Source organism: Muscardinus avellanarius (assembly GCF_963383645.1).
Source record: "Muscardinus avellanarius genome assembly, chromosome: 13".
Lineage (NCBI taxonomy): Eukaryota > Metazoa > Chordata > Mammalia > Rodentia > Gliridae > Muscardinus > Muscardinus avellanarius.
The window spans coordinates 14,851,356-14,869,247 of record NC_137799.1 but is presented as its reverse complement, the minus strand read 5'-3'; the positions used below and the strand labels follow the sequence as shown (position 1 = coordinate 14,869,247).

Genomic DNA, 17,892 nt, shown 5'->3' with positions numbered 1-17,892 from the left:
TACTTGGGAGGCTGCAATAGGAGGATCGCAAGTTTGCAGCCAGCTTCAGCTACTTATTGAGACCCTCTGCAACTTAGTGAGACCCTGCTTCAAATAAAGAATAAAAAATAGGGCTGAAGGTGTAGTTTGGAGGTAGAATGTCCGCTGGTTCAATTTCCAGTACTGTAAAAAAAAAAAAAAAAAAAAAGCAGACACACATCTACTGATGGTTTAGTCATTCCATTCTTGAGTATTTATTCAAGAGAATGAAAGCATATTTCTATACAGTGTGTGCACAGTTGTTTATAGCACCTTTATTTGTAGTTACCTAAATATCTATGAGCTGATAATTGGATAGACAAATTGTGCCATATCACTGTGGAATGCTACTCACCAATGAAAAGGGAATGGTGTATTGATACAGGCAACAACAAGGATAAATCTCAAGGTAGTTGTGCTAAATGAAAAAGACCAAACAAAAACAGTCCACACTGTTTACCTCCCTTGCTATGTACCAGAATGCATGTTCATGCGTATCTCATGGACACATCCTATTGTATATATAATTGTTTTATGTATACTTTTCACTGACTATAGATTAGCAGTCCATTTTTATGACTTGGATTTTTGGAATCCTGAATGTTATCTATGATTTTTTTTTATAACATCATTAAATGAGTCACTTTTTGAAAAAAACAATCTCCTCTTTAGAAAGGTGATAAGATTTCTTTAGAAAATGAGTTAAAGAACTTTTAAGTTTTTAAGCCAGGCATAGCAGCATGCCTGTAATCTCAGTACATGAAAGACTGGAAGAGGAGGATTGCAGCCGGGCGTGGTGGCACACGCTTGCAATCCCAGCATTCAGGAGGCTGAGACAGGAGGATCTAGGTTCACAGACAGCCTCAGCTACTTTGTGAGGCCCTTTGCAGCTCAGTGAGACTCTGTTTCAAAATAAAGAATAAAAAATTGGGCTAGGGGTATAGCTCAGAGGTGAATGCCCCTGGGTTCCATCCCTAGTAACACACACACACACACACACATACACACACACACGGAGGATGGCAGGTTTGAGGCCATTACAGTAACTTAGTGAGAACCTGTTTCAAAATAAAAAAGATTACGCTTGTAATCCCAGCATTTGGGAGGCTGAGACCGGAGGATCACGGTTCGCAGACAGCCTCAGCTACTTAGTGAGGCCCTTTGCAACTCAGTGAGACCCTGTTTCAAAATAAAGAATAAAAAATTGGTCAGGGGTGTAGCTCGGAGGTCGAATGCCTCTGGGTTCCATCCTCAGACCCGCGGAAAAAAAAAATAAAAATAAAAAAGGCCTGGGGGTGGAGGATGTCTTGAGTAGGACATCCCTGGGTTGTTCAGTCCTGAGTGACACACACACACACACACACACACACACACACACCCCAAAACAAAACTTGAAAATATTAAACTTTTAGGATTTATTGTCATTCAAACCTCTTTAACTATATTTTGAAAGGGCTGCACTGTTCTTTAGTCTTGTCTTATGTGTGCTTAAATATTTTATATTTGAAAATGGTTTATTTTGTGTGGCAGAGTTTTAGCAGTTACAGAAGAAAGTAGCAAAATGGGACAGTCGAACTTAGAAAAGTTGGAATTGAATGTCAGACGACTGCACCAGGAGCTGGACCACCTAAACAGAGACAAGCTTGCGCTGCATGACGACATCGCGGCAGTGCAGCAGCAGCTACAAGGTACGAGGCAGCGAGCGGGAGAGAGGTGCTCTTCCAGAGTCCTTGGTTTATCTGATTTTTATACAGAAGTAAATCATGCAAGTGGGTGAGGTTTCTTCATAAAATTAGCTTGTAGTAACGGCTATACAATTCTGAATATACGAAACACCTGTGAATCATATGCTTTCAATAGTACATACATTATAAGTGAACTTTATCTCAGTAAACCTAGTTTTTTCAAGCTGGGTGTGGTGGTGCAGGCCTATAATTCCAGTACTGAGACAGAAAGATCACGGATTCACAGCCAGTCACAACAACTTAGCAAAGCCCTCAGCAATTTAGTGAGACCCTGTTTTTAAAAATGTCTAAAAATCAATAAAATAGGGCTGTGGGTATAGCTCAGAGGTAGAATGCCCCTGGGTTCAGCCCCCAGTACCACACACACACACACACACACACACACAAAAAAAAAAAAAAAAAAACCAATTCATGTTTTTTAGAAAACAGTTTAAAAACAGCAAAAATGATTAAATAAAAATTAGTTTTGACCCTATCCCTCGGATAATTCCTATTAAAAATTTAGTGAATACTCTTCCAAGATTTTTTCTCGGAGGACATTTGTATGCGTGCGTGTATGTGTGTGTGGGGGGTTGTGTGTGTACTAGTTTACAAGTAGTAAGTCGTCTTTTTTGCCAGATCTTGTTAGATAGTCATGGTATATTTAGAAGAAACTGCTGTATACTCCAGCAAGAATCAACTTGTTGATCGTTTATTGTAACATAGGCCTGAAGTACTTTCGCATTCAATTCTTGTAACATTTTTATGAGACAGAATCTATTATTTTACCCACTGACAGATGAAGAAACTGAAGTTTAGTTTTTTTAGGACTTGCTTAATATCAGATAGCTATTAGCTGACCGAGCCAGTGCAGATATAAAATCTATTCCTAAATTGTTTCCCTAGAAAGTTACACTAAATTTATATTTCCACCAGCAATGTAGAAGGTACTTGTTTTTAAGCCATGCACCTCACCAACATTAAGTATTATCTATAAATTTTTTTATTGTAAGGTTTTGAATATTAAGGTATTAACAAATACGTTTAAATTCACTTCTGCTGTACTTTTTGGGAGAATTGGCTGGTGAAAATCTGGAATGTATACGTACATGCATATTTCTCATTTTGTAATATGTTTCTATAGAAAAACGAGAAGCAGTAAACTCACTACAAGTGGAACTAGCTAATGTCCAAGACCATCTGAGCCTAGCAAAAGAGGTAAGGTCAACAAGTTTAATCTCTGTTAGTATCCTAAAGGCTTGCAGGTAATAGAGTGAAATGACAAAAAAATCCAGCAGGCTGGTTCCATATCACACTCTCAGGCCCATAAAGCCATATCATATCACCTTCGAATAAAATTTCGGTGCAGTCCTGGTTCTCTAACTTAACCCTAGAAACCTTGCCTCGGAGTTCTTCTCAAAGCTAGTAAGCAGGTCGGTGGTTACATTAGAGACCAGTGACGGGACCTTAAGGACCAGAGGGACTTCCTCTTACCCCTGGCTCGGAGAAATCTGCAGTCATCGGGCTGCAGAGTCAGATGTCAAATAGAGTAGATTCCTTACCCTGGTGATCTTCGTAAAGGTAATTCAATGGCATCCTGTGAGAATAGTGGTACAATTTGAATTTCAAAGAACATCAAACAAATTCTGGGTCTCAGCTTCTACTGTATAAATTAGAAGTTACACTTAACATCTAAATTTTCTTCTTAGAACCTTTAAGGTTGTGTGTTTCTAAGATGTGTACAATTAAAAATCAAAGTAGTCTATCGTTTAGAGCTCCTACAAAGGTTCTTATGAATATATTCTGTGTTAGAAATATGACTAACCTTTTCAAAAATGCTTAATTTGGGTTCCTTAAAGAAAGAGACATCTATTGTTTTGTGAGTTTTTGAATCTGCATAAATGCCTTGAGTAGTATTAAAACTATGACATAGGGTTCATTTCAACAAGAATTAAGCCATTGCCGGGCATGGTGGCGCAGGCTTGTAATCCTCACGCTTGGGAGGCTGAGACAGGAGGATCGCGCAGATTCGAAGCCAGCCTCAGTTGGCTTAAGAGACCCTTTTTCCAAATAAAAATACAAAATAGGTCTAGGAGTGTAGCCCGGAGGTAGAAGGTCCCTGGGTTCCATCTCCAGTACCACCAAAAAAAAAAAAAAAAAAAAGAATTAAGCCGTATATTTTTTTCTTTTCTGTAAAGCGAGTGTTGTTCCCACTCAGTGACAAGACTCTAAAGCTGAGAGGTACTAAATCTCTTGCTGAGATTTTGACAGCTTGTCTTTAGGCGTGTAGAAGGGAAAGCCAGGGAGCATGTGGAGTCCTGAGCACCATTCTCAGTTGTTGCAGTGATAGGGAAATGGAAATTGTATTCTGGTTTGGCAGACGTGGCGGGTGGTGCGTTGGCACTGGCCACCCCGGTAAAGATGCTTTGTGAGCAGCTGGGCTTGCTCTTTCCCCTCAAGGACCTGCTGCACACCACCCAGCGGCAGGACGCGCTGCTGAGCGAGCAGGCCCAGCTGCAGAAGGACATCAGTGGGTGGATAGAGCGGTTCGAGAACTGTCAGAAAGAGGCGGAAGCGAAGCAGCAGCAGCTTCAAGCGCTTCAGAGTGAGATTGAGGAGAACACGCTGAAGCTGGAGCAGCAAGACGCGGTACGGCGATCTGTGAGCGAGCGAGAGGAGCCTTTGTAGTATCTGTGTGTGCAGAATGTTCCCTGTGGCAGGACGCTGCTGGGAAGTAGCTGCAGGGGCTGTGTGAGCAGGTGTGGCTTTTACACCATGTGTGGCGCTCCTGGGATCATGTAGCCGAGGGCCTGTGCTCACGGGCGCTCTCGTCAGGCTGCCCAGGTGCCCCCACCTCGTCGCCTTCAAAGGGCGCTCGCTTTCTCTGCCCTGTGAACTGTTTCCTCCTCTCTCTTGAACTGGAATTCTCGTGGTGGTCTGGAACACGGAGTCTTACTGTACGATTAACTAAGGTTATTCTCTCATTAAGATGTTTCAGAGACTTCAGAAAGAGAGAGAAAGTGAAGAAAAAAAACTAGAAGCCAGCACAGTGGCCCTGAAGGAGCAGCAGCACGAGCTGGAGAGGGAGCTGACCGAGCGCCGGGGCAGGCTGGACCAGCTGCTCAGCGAGGTAGCCGCGGCCGAGAGCCGCGCGCGGACTCTGCGGGAAGAGGAGCGGTGGGGCGAGGCCCTGGAGAAGTCGCTGTCCCAGGCCAGTACGTATCCAGCTCGCTGTGGCGGCTAGTGCAGTTGCCTGCCAGCGTGGGAAGGGGCGGGAGAGGCAGCGCAGGAGGCAGCACTGTGAGAGGAGAGGGAGTCTGTGTCTCCACGAGGCTCACTGAAAGCCCTTGCACTGACCCCGTCACCTTCTTCAAGAACGTCATCTCGAGAATGTGAAGTAGTACAGCAAAGAAGAGCCAGAAGATGCCCCAGAGTGTGAGTTAGGAGCTGGGGAGCCGTTTTGTCTCAGCCAGTCAGACACCGGGAGCAGTCATTCGTTTCTGCTCACAGTTGGCCGGGGACAGACCCGAGCTGCTGCTGCCTTTCAGTCGGTGGTCCCCTCGGCACACAGACGAGGCTGAAGTGAAAACCCAAGGCGTGTGATCGCCAGGACACTGCTTCCCTCGTTCTTAGGCTTGCAGGGCTTAGTAATGGTCAGGTAATGTGATTCAGGCACCTGAAGGGTTGCTAATCCTCCTGTGGGAGCTCACGACACAACTAACTCCATCACTTCATAATGAAAATGGAGCTAAGTTGGCATGGTTAAGGAGGCTGAGACAGGAGGATCCGGGTTCGCAGCCAGCCTCAGCTACTTAGTGAGGCCCTTTGCACCTCAGTGAGACCCTGTTTCAAAATAAAGAATAAAATATTGGGCTGGGGATGTAGCTCAGAGGTAGCATGCCCCTGGGTTCCATCCCCAGTACTGCAAAAAAGAAAAAAAAAAAAGAAATGAAGCTAAACAAATACAGTGAACTCTGACTATGCCAGGGGTGTTAAAACATAGAACCTGGGCAGTGTTACTCTAAGTAGGATGACAGGAAAAATCTTTATAAATATCACTTTAACTTGGAGCATTTTTATTGAGTACTATGTCCCAGGTGTTTGCGTGCCTGATTCCAGATGTATGCCCTTCATCTGTAAATGGGGCTCGTGCCAGTGGAGGACAGCTCTGTGCTCTTCCTGCTGCACCGGCCCTGATGAGGGAAGGAGCCCTGGGGCGCCTCCCTCAGTTAAAGCACCCAGCATCCGTCCACGTCCCTCTGCCCCAGGACTGGGGCTATTGGCTCTCACTGGTCTCTCAGATTCCGTGGAAAGACAGTTGTTCTTGTCACTTAGGCATCAGGCCCTCCAAGAAGCGCCGTCACGGGCCTGTCCTCTGGAGTGGCGAGGGCAGGCATGTAGGCTCGGGAACAGGGAAGCCCTGGGTGTGCAGTGGCACCGTCCTGCGATCCTCCTGCAGGAGGAAAGCTCTGCCTGAGGCCAGACCAACTCAAACACTCATTTCAGGACTGCAGCTTTCAGAGCGGGAGCAGCAACTGACGGAAAAGTCGAGTAAGCTGCTGGCCCTCCAGAAAGAGACAGACGCCATGAGGGCAGACTTCAGCCTCCTGCGGAGCCAGTTGTTGGCAGAGAGAAAGAAAGCCGAGAATCAGGTGGCCAGCCTGAAGGAAGCCCTCAAGACCCAGCGGAGCCAGCTGGAGAAAAACCTCCTCGTGAGTACCTGTCTTCCCGCCACCTGCAAGGAAGCGCTAGTTTACCCTGGAGATGCAACAGCGCCACGGTGTGGGGAAATGGCCCTGCCAGCTCTAACCCAGCTGTTACGGTGTGCTTAGGCAGCTTTTGTGTTGTCTAGGACGGGCTTCTGGCTGCTGGCCGGAGGCTGTCCCAAGAACAGAGTCAGCGCACAGTAGGGAGCTTTCTGCTAGTGAGCCGTGCCCCACAGAGGGGTGGGGGGTGTTGGAAAGGGCCTGGTAGACATTTACATAGCTGCTAATCATTGCCTTTGCATTTTGTCATCCTGCCCCTTCCAGTGAGCATTATTTTTAATCATTATCTTAAAACTAAGAAGCTCCACCTACCATGCTGTTATCCCTGAAAAAAATGTGGGAGGTGATAATCAGCTCAGAACCGTTTACGGTGGGTGGAGGGAGGCAGGTGAGCACTAAGGGCCGTCACAGGCTGGATCTTTCTCTGGCATCTGTGGAAGGAAAAGGCTGGGGCTGTAGCTCTAGCTCAGTGGTAGAGCACCCTGGGTTCAGTCCCCAGTACCAGAAAGAAAAGAAAAAAGTCTTCTGGACAGATTGATGGAGCTCTGCTGTATAAAAGGAACTGTTAAATCATATGTGTTTCCCGGAGGGAAACGTGCCTACAACAGTGATGACGAGCTGGCTTTTTGACAGACCACTGGGTCTGGTAGCTCTCCCAGTAGCCATATGATGAAAGCGCTGCCGTCCCCACTTTACAGGCGGCCAGCCACAGCTCAGAGTTACCTGTCATCAAAGGCAAAGCCGCAGACCTCGAGCTCTGACTGCGCTGACAGTGGCGTGTACATCCTCGGCCATAGAGTCCCTGTGCCACAAAGCAGGCTGAGGCTGAGGCCAGAAGCCAGGGGGCGGCGAGGTGCTTACGTAAGCCGGCAGCCGCATCCCCACGTTGAATCACAGACCCTTCCTTCCTTCCTTCCGTGCTAGGAGCAGAAGCAGGAGAAGTGCTGCATGCAGAAGGAAATGGCAACCATCGAGCTGGCGGCCCAGGACAACCACGAGCGGGCCCGGCGCCTGATGCAGGAGCTCACTCAGATGCGGCACGAGTACCTGGAGCTCAGGAAACAGGTGTGCGGCCAGCCAGGCGGGGCTCGCCTGGGCGGGCCCTCTCTAGTGTCCTGTGTGTGTGGTGGGGGACTGGAGCTGGAACCCCAGCCATTCTACTTCTGAGCCCTATTTAGTCTTTATTTTGAAACAGAGTCTTACTGAGTTGCTGAGGGCCTCACTCAAGTGCTGAGGCTGACCTCAAGTCTACAATCTTCCTGTCTCAGTCTGTACTGGGATTACAAGTACAGGTATGCCACCACGCCTAGCTATTTTTAGTACCTTTTTTTTTTTTTGTAGTGCTGGAGATTGAACCCCAGGGGCATCCTACCTCCAAGCTACACCCCCACCTCAATTTATTTTCATTCTTTATTTTGAAACAGGTCTCACTAAGTTGCTGAGGGCCTCACAAAGTAGTTGAGGGTGTCTGCAAACTGGGATCCTCTGGTCTCAGCCTCCTAAATACTAAGATTACGAGCATGTGCTACCACATGTACCCAGCTTTTTAGTATCTTTTTTTTTTTTTTTTTTTTTTTTGGTGGTACTGGGGTTCCTGGAAGCCCTTCTACCTCTGGGCTACACTCCCAGACCTATTTTTACATTTTTTTAAAATTTGGAAACAGGGTCTCCTAAGCCAGCGTGCGCGGCTGGCTTCGAACCTGCGCGATCCTCCTGTCTCTGCCTCCCAAGCACGGGGATTACAAGCGTGCGCCACCACGCCCGGCACTTTTTAGTATCTTTTAAGAGGAATTTTTAAATGGAAATTGTGAAAAGGTGGTAATAAGAATTTTTTGAGATACTTTTTCCAGTTTTTGATATTTGACTTAAAATTTAGAAATGCACCCCCCCCCAAGAAAAAAAAATTTTTTTAAATATGTTTTTAGAGCCGGGCGTGGTGGCGCACGCTTGTAATCCCAGTACTTGGGAGGCTGAGACAGGAGGATCACACAGGTTCAAAGCCAGCCTCAGTTACTTAGTTAGGCTCTCAGCAACTTAGACCCTGTTTCCAAATAAAGTATAAAATAGGTCTGAGAGTATAGCCCGGAGGTAGAAAAGCCCCTGGGTTCCATCCCTAGGACCACCAAAAAAAAAAAAAAAAAAAAAATCAAAGAATAAAAAAATAGGCTGGGGGTGTAGCTCAGAGATATAACACCCCTGAGTTCAATTCCCAATATAACACACACACACACACACACACACACACACACACACACACACAAATATGCTTTTAAAATTCTCTTAAGTTCAGCAAGATTTTTATTAGTTTTTGAAAGGAAAAAAATTACAGTTTTGTTTTCTTCATGGTCCTGGCAGTTGAGCCCAGGAGCATTCTACCTCTTTGCTACATCCTCAGCCTTATTTTATTTTTTTATTTTGAAACAGGATCTCACTAAGTTGCTGAGTACCTGCAATCCTATATCACCTTCCCCAAATGATAGTTCTTTAGCATAAGACTTAATCATATTCCAGAGAACTGTGTTGAAATGTTAGACTTTATACCAGATATAAGTCTAGAGGAACCAAACCTCCAAGGCAAGAAAAATGGTCCAGGGAAACCTTTAATAACAAGTAACATAACCAGGGGAGACACAGCTGCTCGTGCTGTGGTTGTCCTTCGTCCTCAGCACCCGGCCTCTCAGCCGCCCTGGGCTCTGTGGAGCCGCCGGGGACAGGTCGGCCTGGCTGCACCTCGTTCTTTGACAGCCCTGTGTGGCCGTTCCAGGTCCATCTGTGCCACCAGTGCCCCCATTCTCCCCACCACACCAGCGCCCTTTGGTTCAAGGAGCAGTACCTTTTTAAAAAGATATTTAAAAGGCAGAGCCCTTACTCATTCTCGATGCCTCTTCAAACTTGGTTGGGCAGTTAGCAGTGTAGTAGGGATGAATTTAATACCTTCACCAAGCTCCTTATGAGGAGAACCATATAGATCTTAGTTACAAACACAATCCAGCCCTTTTCCTCCAGACTCCTCAGAGCCCGATTCTTCCCCTGTGGAGCAAAGGCATTTGACCAGGTCATTCCGAAACCCCCTCCGCATTCACTTACGGCTGGTTTCAGTAAGCGATCCTTTTCTCACTTGGGTTTCAGTATTTTAGCTGCCAGGTCTACAGCCCAAGGTACTTCATATAAATTCCGGCTTTGTTCTCACGTTTCTGAGGTGGCAGGAGATCAGATGTTAGCCAACGTGCCCTGAGGTCACACTGGTCATGTATACTTGAAGTGAGACTGGAATCCACTCTAAGTAAAGAAATTGACTTCAATAGAGGAATTCACCCTTCAAGAAACATTAGGAACATGATTTTCTAGCGGAAGTTCCTCCGATCAGAATGCCAATAAAAATAACTTACTTGGTAGCTGGGAGATACTTGGATATTTGAAAAATTATGTTTTTGCTGTTCTAAGAGTCACGGACAGAAACTTGACTTATGGTGGCAGTAAACCCATCGTAAGTTGAAAATATTGGAGGTTGAAATGCATTTAATACACCTAACCTACCAGTCATCATACGGGAACACCATAGTACACTGCAGTGTATTGGTTGTTTACCCTCCTGCCTGAATAGGGCGACTGCCCAGCATCAAGAGTTTACATATTGCTAGTCCAGGAAAAGGTCAGACATCAAAACACACTTTCTACTGTGAATTTCTTTTGCACCATAATAAGGTCAAAGATGATAAGTTCATCCAGGTGTGGTGGCACACACTTAATCCCAGCTACTGGGGAGGCTGAGGCAGCAGAATCACAACTTCCAGGCCAGCTTGGGCAACTCATCAAGACACTGTCTCAAAACTTAAAAATTGCTAAGTTGAACCTCATAAATCAGGGGTTGTCTGTAGTTGATATTTGACCTTTAAATACAAGACTTTTTTTTTTTTTTTTGTGGTACTGGGGTTCCTGGAAGCCCTTCTACCTCCGGGCTACACTCCCAGACCTATTTTTACATTTTTACTTGGAAACAGGGTCTCCTAAGCCAACGCGCGCAGCTGGCTTCGAACCTGCGTGATCCTCCTGTCTCTGCCTCCCAAGCGCGGGGTTTACAAGCGTATGCCACCACGCCCGGCTCTGCCCTAGATTTTTTATTCTTTAATTTGAAACTGGGTTTCACTAAGTTGCAGAGGGCCTCACTAAGTAGCTGAGGCTTTCTGCGAACCGCGATCCTCTGGTCTCAGCCTCCCGAATGCTGGGATTACAAGCGTGCGCCACCATGCCCGTTTCTAAATGCAAGAAATATTAAATAGCTCAGTTCAGCCGAGCATGGTGGCGCACGCTTGTAATCCCAGCATTCGGGAGGCTGAGACCGGAGGATAGAGGTTCGCGGACAGCCTCAGCTACTTAGTGAGGCCCTCCGCAACTTAGACCCTGTTTCAAGAATAAAGAATTTTTTTAAAAATGGGGCTGGGAGTGTAGCTTGGAAGTAGAATGCCCTGAGTTCCATCCCCAGTATTGCAAAAACATTAAAAAAAAAAGATCAATTCTTAGTAGGTGCCAGATCTTACCCAGTGGTATTTGACTTTGTCTACATCACTGTTTAGATGGCAAACCAGAAAGATTTGGAGAGAAGACAGATGGAAATCAGCGACGCCATGAGGACGCTTAAGTGTGAGGTTAAAGATGAAATCAGAACCAGCCTGAAGAACCTCAACCAGTTTCTTCCAGAACCCCCAGCAGACTTAGCAGCTGTTTTAGAGAGAAATGAAAACCTAGAAGGAGAGTTGGAAAGCTTGAAAGAGAACTTTCCATTCACAGTGAACGAGAGACCTTTAGAGGAAAAGCTGCACTTTTCCCGCGTTCACATAATGGTAAGGATGACACCGCTTCAGAGAGGGCAGTGTGGTCCCCACCTCCCCCAGTTAAGCTGAAGTTGGGCTTGGGGTACAAGGGGAGGTGGAGGGAAGAGCTGACTGTTCTCATGGCACTTGGTGACTCACTGATGTCTCCCTTTGCGCTTTGAAAAAGGATGAGCACTGGCGTGGAGAAGCGCTCCGGGAGAAACTGCGTCACCGTGAAGATCGACTCAAGGTTACCCTTAAGGAAAAAAGGCTGGGTGTGGCTGAGTGGCAGAGCATTTTCCTAGCACATGCAAGAACCTGGGCTTGATCCCAGCACAACAAAACAACCCACAGTGCAGGCCACTTGGCGCCCGGGGAGAGTGCTCCTCGAGAGACATTCCCTTCTGCAAAACTCAGTAGTTCACAGATCACATGGTTGAAACTCTGAGATGGCATCACACAACTAGTAAATGGCAGTCAGTGTTCAAAACCACGAACTCAGGCGAGGCCAGAGGATCGCGATTCGCGGCCAGCCTCAGCTACTTAGGCCCTCTGCAGCCCAGTGAGATCCTATTTCAAAATAATTTTTAAAAAAAATAGGGCTGGGGGTGTAGCTTGGAAGTAGAATGCACCTGGGTTCCATTCCCCGTAAAAAAAGAAGGAGAGACCAATCCATGAAATTTGGGGCTGGGGATAGAGATTAGTGGTCAGGCACTTGCCTAGCAAGAACAAGACCCTGGATTTGATCCCCAGCATTGCAAAAAAGAAAAAAAGAAAAAAAAAGAAAAGAAAGAAAAATCCCACAAATGTTTAAGTCCAGTGTGCTTTAACTTATGTAATGTTACTTTACTTCAACTAAAACTTATAGAACCGAAGTACTTGGTACAGGAAATAGAGACACAATAACAGCTGAAGACAGCAAAAGCCAGCTGTTGGGGGAGAATCGGGAATACTGGGAAAGTAGGCTTCACGTCAGACGAGGATGCTAGGCTAGGAGCATGTTGAATTCAGAGGCCCATGGTACAAGTAAAGTGGGAGTCAGGGACCTAGTGACCACTGTTGATCTAAAGATGTGGGGGAGCTGGAGAATGACCGGAAGGCAGGACGAGAGGACAGGCTCGTCTCGGGATGGCTGCTTACGCGGACGGCCTGGGCTGAGGGCCAGCACCGCAGTGCTGAGGGCCCCTGTGCCGTCCAGTAAGTCTCCAGTCAGATGTGGTGGTTCTAATCAGTTGTATAATTAAGTTAAAGCTTCAGTTCTCCGGTTGCCACATTTGAAGCACTCAGTAGCCACACGTGTCCAGTGGCCCCTCTGGGTAGATCCCATCACGTTACAGAGGGCTGCGGGCGGTACTGCCTCAGACTGAGAAGACTTTCAAGATGAGAGCAGAGGGGAAGCCAGAAGACTGTGGATGGAGGGATAATGCCCAGCGACAAAGAAAGAGCTGGGCGGTAGCTTACTGAGGGGGCAGGGCTGCGCGCTGCTGCAGCCGAAGGAATGATAGACAGTGCGGTTCATGGCAACACAGGTGGTGGGAATCAAGCCTAAAAAGGGCGTCTCCTCCCCTGGCCCTGTCCGTGTTCTCTAAGACTGAGCACTTTCAGCGGCCATTTCTGCTTTCTCATAGTCAGATCTATCAAGCTAAGTGGGAGGGAGCTGTGTGATGATTCTGGTACATGTTTTCTGTGCGCAATCCTGAATTTTATGGTTACACTTTTCAGGCCCAGCTTCGACACTGTATGTCCAAGCAGGCAGAAGTGTTAATCAAGGGGAAGCGGCAGACGGAGGGCACCTTGCACAGCCTGAGGCGGCAGGTGGATGCTTTGGGGGAACTGGTGACCAGCACCTCTGTGGACTCGTCCTCCAGTCAGTCTCAGCTGGAGTCTTCCCTGGCAGAGGACTCTCAGCTTGGACAGTGTCGGGTAAGGACGCTTTTAGACAGCTTAATAAGCTTTATGGAACATACTCAAAAGTTCTGGGGTCCATGATCTAGGGAAGACTCGGGATCTAAATGCCTGCCACCTTCAACTCTGGAAAGCTCATCTCAGGAAAGACTTTTTTGTGGTTCCTGGAAAAACTGGGATCACCTGGCTTGTAGATGGAGAAAGAGGCCAAGCTAATGGCTGAGAAAGCAGATGGGCGCTGGGGATACGGTGACCCGGCAGGGAGGGAGCAGGCTCTGCCCTGCATGTCCTCCACTCGGATCCCCTTACCTTCTGCATGGACCTGAGGCCAGCTCGAGGCCTAGTTTAGTCTGTCTCCCTGTGTCTTGGAGAAGGATGACTGGTAATACCTTCTATTATTTCGCAGCAAAAAGTCTTGATGCACACCTCTTAAACCAAGGCCTGCAAAAAACTGAATTTCACAGATTTCTGTGTGAGACTTCAATATGGTTAAAAATCATTTAGGAAGAACATGAAATATTGTCAAGGAAATGCTGAACAGTAACGTAGAGTATTTAGAGTAAAAACATAACTTCATTTTTGGGTGTCTACTATGTATACATACTACACTAAACCCTTTACATATAATGTCCTATTTAACCTTTATATCAAAGAACGGTACCAGGACTTGGGGCAGATCAGTCCTTCCCACAGAGCAGTCTATCGTAATGGTTTAGCCACAAGGAACATTCAAGGAAAATTGCTTGTTTTTTTTTTTTGGGGGGGCAGTACTGGGGATGATCACAGGGCATCATTCTACCTCCCAGCACACCCCTGGCCCTATTTTTTATTTTTTATTTTGAAAGAGGGTCTCTCTCAGTTATGGAGGGATTAAGTGAGACTGGCAGAGAACTTGCACTCCTCCTGTCTCCGCCTCCCAAGTCCTGGATTACAAGGTGGTTCCAGGCCCGGTGGGACAGTTGCCTTTTTAAAAGGCCCAGGAGGGGGGCAGATGACTGACCCGAGTCAGGTAACTAGTTGGCAGCAGAGCCTACGTGTTCAGGCTGACACCTGTGGGGAAAGGCCGCGTGAGCCTCTGGCAGGGCTTAGGAACAGTGAGAGCACCAGGCGGGCTTGGGAGGCGAGGCAGCCCAGAGCTGCAGGTGAAGAGCCAGCTCCCTCCAGCTCCACAGGCAGGACAGCAGGAGGTGTTGGAGGCACAGTGGCGGGAGCAAGGGCAGAACTGCTTCAGTTTGGAGTTGTGATCCAGGCCTACATGGGATGAAGGCCTGTGCTAGGTTGGAGCTGCAGGCCGGGTTCTGAGCCTAACATTTATTTTCTTTCTTTTCAGAGCTCTTTCCAACTTCTACAAAGTCCTTTTGAACCCCCAGACAGTTGCCAGCACTGACACACACGCTTTCCTGCTCATGCTCACGGTACATATTCCAAGCCCTTTTCTCCCTGTACCCAGGGCTTTGCATGTGGGAGGCAAACTCTCCCAGTAAGCTCCACAGAGGTCTTTTAGCCAGCACTTTATTGATTTATTGATTGATTGATTGGTGGTACTGGGGTTCCTGAAGCCCTTCTACCTCTGGGCTACACTCCCAGACCTATTTTATATTATTTTACTTGGAAACAGGGTCTCCTAAGCCAGCGCGCGTGGCTGGCTTTGAACCTGCGCGATCCTCCTGACTCCGCCTCCCAAGCACAGGGATTACAAGCGTGCGCCACCACGCCCGGCAAGACAGCACTTTTAAAGGAAAGATGTTGTAATGGTTCACCTTAAAACATTTTCAGGCTGGTGATGTAGCTCACGTTTAGAGCACTTGCCCAGCAAGCGTGTGGCTCTATGTTCAATCCCTAGCACTGTACAAAAAAAGTCCAGAGGTACGCAAATCTGCAAATACGTCATTGGGCCGTCACTTGGTTGTGTGACTACCGTCCTCACAGCTCGGCGTGGTGGCGCGCTTGTATACTCTAGTACTTGGGAGGCTGAGTCAGGAGGATCCCGGCTTCATAGCCAGCCTCAGCAACTTAGGCCTTCTGCAACTTAATGAGACCTGTTTCAGAGCAACAAATAAAACAGGACTCAGGGTGTAGCTCAGAGGTGGAAGGCCCCTGGGCTCAACCCTCAGCACCGCACAGAAATGCCGTCTTAAGATCTCAGCCTTCTACCCTTTGCCTTACTACAGGAAAAGAGCAGCCCAGGGAAGACAAGTCTGAGGAGACGCCTTCACTACCTCACTAGCTCCTTCCTACCGCAGTACCGCTCGGCTTCTGTCAGGTCCAATGACAAGAGGCTGGAGTCCACCGGAGTCTACCGTGCCTGTTGTGCCCGTGAAGAAGCAAAGGTTTTTGTGAGCCACTTGTGTACACAGGAATTGATGTATGCAATTTAGACCAGGGTCCTCAGTCACTGAGGCTTTTGTTTAGTTCTTAATCTTGGACTGTATTTATAAAGCCAGTGCTGACCTTAATTGCATTCATTTGAATCCATACACTGGTAAATCTAGTTACAAAGAATGTACTTAAAGCCCCTCTTTATTTTATATAATGTCAAGTTATTTTTGGATTTTGCTTAAAATTTATTTTTCATAAAAAAATAAAAGATATAATCAACTTGGGCCTCTGATCTGACTTTACATTTCAACAGATCGTCTTATGTTTAATATTTAAAGCCACCAAATTTTTACAAGTCTAAGAAAGACATCTTCAGGTGGCCTTGTGTGTTTGGGGGCGGGGGTACGGGGTTGAGCCCAGCGGCCTTTTACCTCTAAGCTACGCCCCAGCCGTTTTGTTTTTTACTTGGAAACAGGGCCCCCCTCAGTTGCTGAGCTTGTCACTAAGTTGCTGAGGCTGGCCGCGAACCTGTGACCCTCCTGTCCTGAGTCACCATGCTTGGCTCCAGGTGTTCTTCACCTTTGACTTGTAGTTGGAAGTAGGTGGTACTTGCCAATAATGTGTCATGATTCAGAAATTATTATAGAACCTTTATGCTTCACATGCTTTTCTCTAGCCAAAAATGCTGCCTTTCGGGGGAAATTAGAAAACTGTTAGTTTGGAGACTAACCCAGTGATAAACTCATAGTGTAGGTTTTTAAACTTGTGAATCGTTATAATTAACAACTCCGTGATCTCTACATTTAAAAAATTTTTTTTGTGGTACTAGGGATGGAACCCAGGGGCTTTCTACCTCCTGGCCACACTCCAGACCTATTTTATATTTTGTTTGGAAATACAATCTAAGTTGCTGAGAGCCTAAGTAAGTAGCTGAGAGTAGATTCGAACCTGTGCAATCCTCCTGTCTCAGCCTCCCAAGTACTAGGGATTACAAGCATGCGCCACTATGGCCACCTTTTTTAAAATAAACGGGCCACATTTTTTATAAACAGGAATAGCAGCTAGGTGCAGTGGCACAAGCCTGGAATCCCAGCAGTTTGCAAGACTGAAGCAGGAAGACCTTTAAGGTCAGCCTGAGCAACAGCGAGACCGAGACCCTGTTTCAAAGTAACAAGGGCTGGGACGTAGCTCAGTGATCGATCACTCCTCTGGGTTCAATTGCCAGTACCACAACCAAGTAAATACCCCAAACAAACAGCAACAAATACCACAGTCATATGTCAACAGAATTACTCCCAAGGGGTAAATATACAATAGATGAGGTTTTAAAATATTCCCAAGAACCACTTTCCAAAGGCTAATTTTTGAGCCATAACAAGCATTTTACCATGTTACAGGACAGAAAAGCACAATGCGGTAATCCCTCACCACTGGAGCGTATATTCCTAAGAAGTTGTTTGGTGAGAACTGGACCGTAAGATAGAATAGCCGGGCATGGTGATTCTGCCCCACCAGTCCCAGTCTGTGGGAGGCTGAGACAGGAGGATCACAGGTTTGAGGCCAGCTTCAGCAATGCAGCAAGACTCTACAGCAGCCTAGTGAAGACCCTCTTTCAAAATCAAAAAGGGCTGGGGGTGTCACTCAAATAAAATGCCCCCGGGTTCTAGCCCGTGCCACACACACACACCAAGTAAAATGCTCCTGGGTTCTGTCCCCAGTGCCCCACACACACACCAAAAAGCAAAACAAAAAACAGGACAAATATAAGACAACAAACATGACAATTTTTGTGTGCACAGGGCACTAGGGACGGAACCCAGGGGCGTATACCTCTGAGCAACACCCCAGCCCTAGTTTATTCTTTATTCACTGGGCTGCAAAGGGCCTCACCTTTAAGTAGTAGCAGAGGCTGACTGCGAACCACGATCCTCCTGTCTCAGCCCCCCAAATCCTGGGACTACAGCGAGCACCACCATGCCCAGCTGACGTAAAATTTATTAATGGACATAACACATCTACTTCTAAAACAAGAAGTGTCACTTTTTGTATTTATATTTTTACTTTTTCAAAACTTAGCAAAATGTTTAAAGGCCTAGCCTAGTCTCAACTTTTGACATTTCTCAAGGACACAATTTTCTGGGCCTGTACTTATTAATATGAGCAAAATTATCTTCTCCCTTACCTGCCAAATTAACCATTTTGGTCTTCTGTTTGAGGTGAGTGAAAGGAACCATTTATTTCTGAAAAGTTATGTGTAGAACAAATGTATAGGCAAAGATGTTTTCAAAAACTATGGCCTTATGGATTAGAGAAGCGAGATAATGAATCATGAAGCTAAATGCCTGGCTT

The 17,892-nt window shown here is 46.6% G+C and overlaps 1 protein-coding gene across 1 annotated transcript in view; it reads left to right on the top strand.

The window, feature by feature from the left end:
- CNTRL (centriolin) overlaps nucleotides 1–15,602 on the top strand; it is a gene marked incomplete at both ends in the record, with an annotated part of 81,165 nt that extends 65,563 nt beyond the window's left edge. Inside the window, 10 exons of the mRNA XM_080708902.1 lie at nucleotides 1,549–1,706; nucleotides 2,887–2,960; nucleotides 4,203–4,391; nucleotides 4,732–4,957; nucleotides 6,249–6,454; nucleotides 7,433–7,573; nucleotides 11,083–11,349; nucleotides 11,507–11,569; nucleotides 13,042–13,242; nucleotides 15,396–15,602. Coding sequence (XP_080565028.1) covers nucleotides 1,549–1,706; nucleotides 2,887–2,960; nucleotides 4,203–4,391; nucleotides 4,732–4,957; nucleotides 6,249–6,454; nucleotides 7,433–7,573; nucleotides 11,083–11,349; nucleotides 11,507–11,569; nucleotides 13,042–13,242; nucleotides 15,396–15,602 — 1,732 coding nt within the window. The remainder of the gene's footprint in view (nucleotides 1–1,548; nucleotides 1,707–2,886; nucleotides 2,961–4,202; nucleotides 4,392–4,731; nucleotides 4,958–6,248; nucleotides 6,455–7,432; nucleotides 7,574–11,082; nucleotides 11,350–11,506; nucleotides 11,570–13,041; nucleotides 13,243–15,395) is intronic.
- Between the last annotated feature and the right edge of the window lie 2,290 nt (nucleotides 15,603–17,892).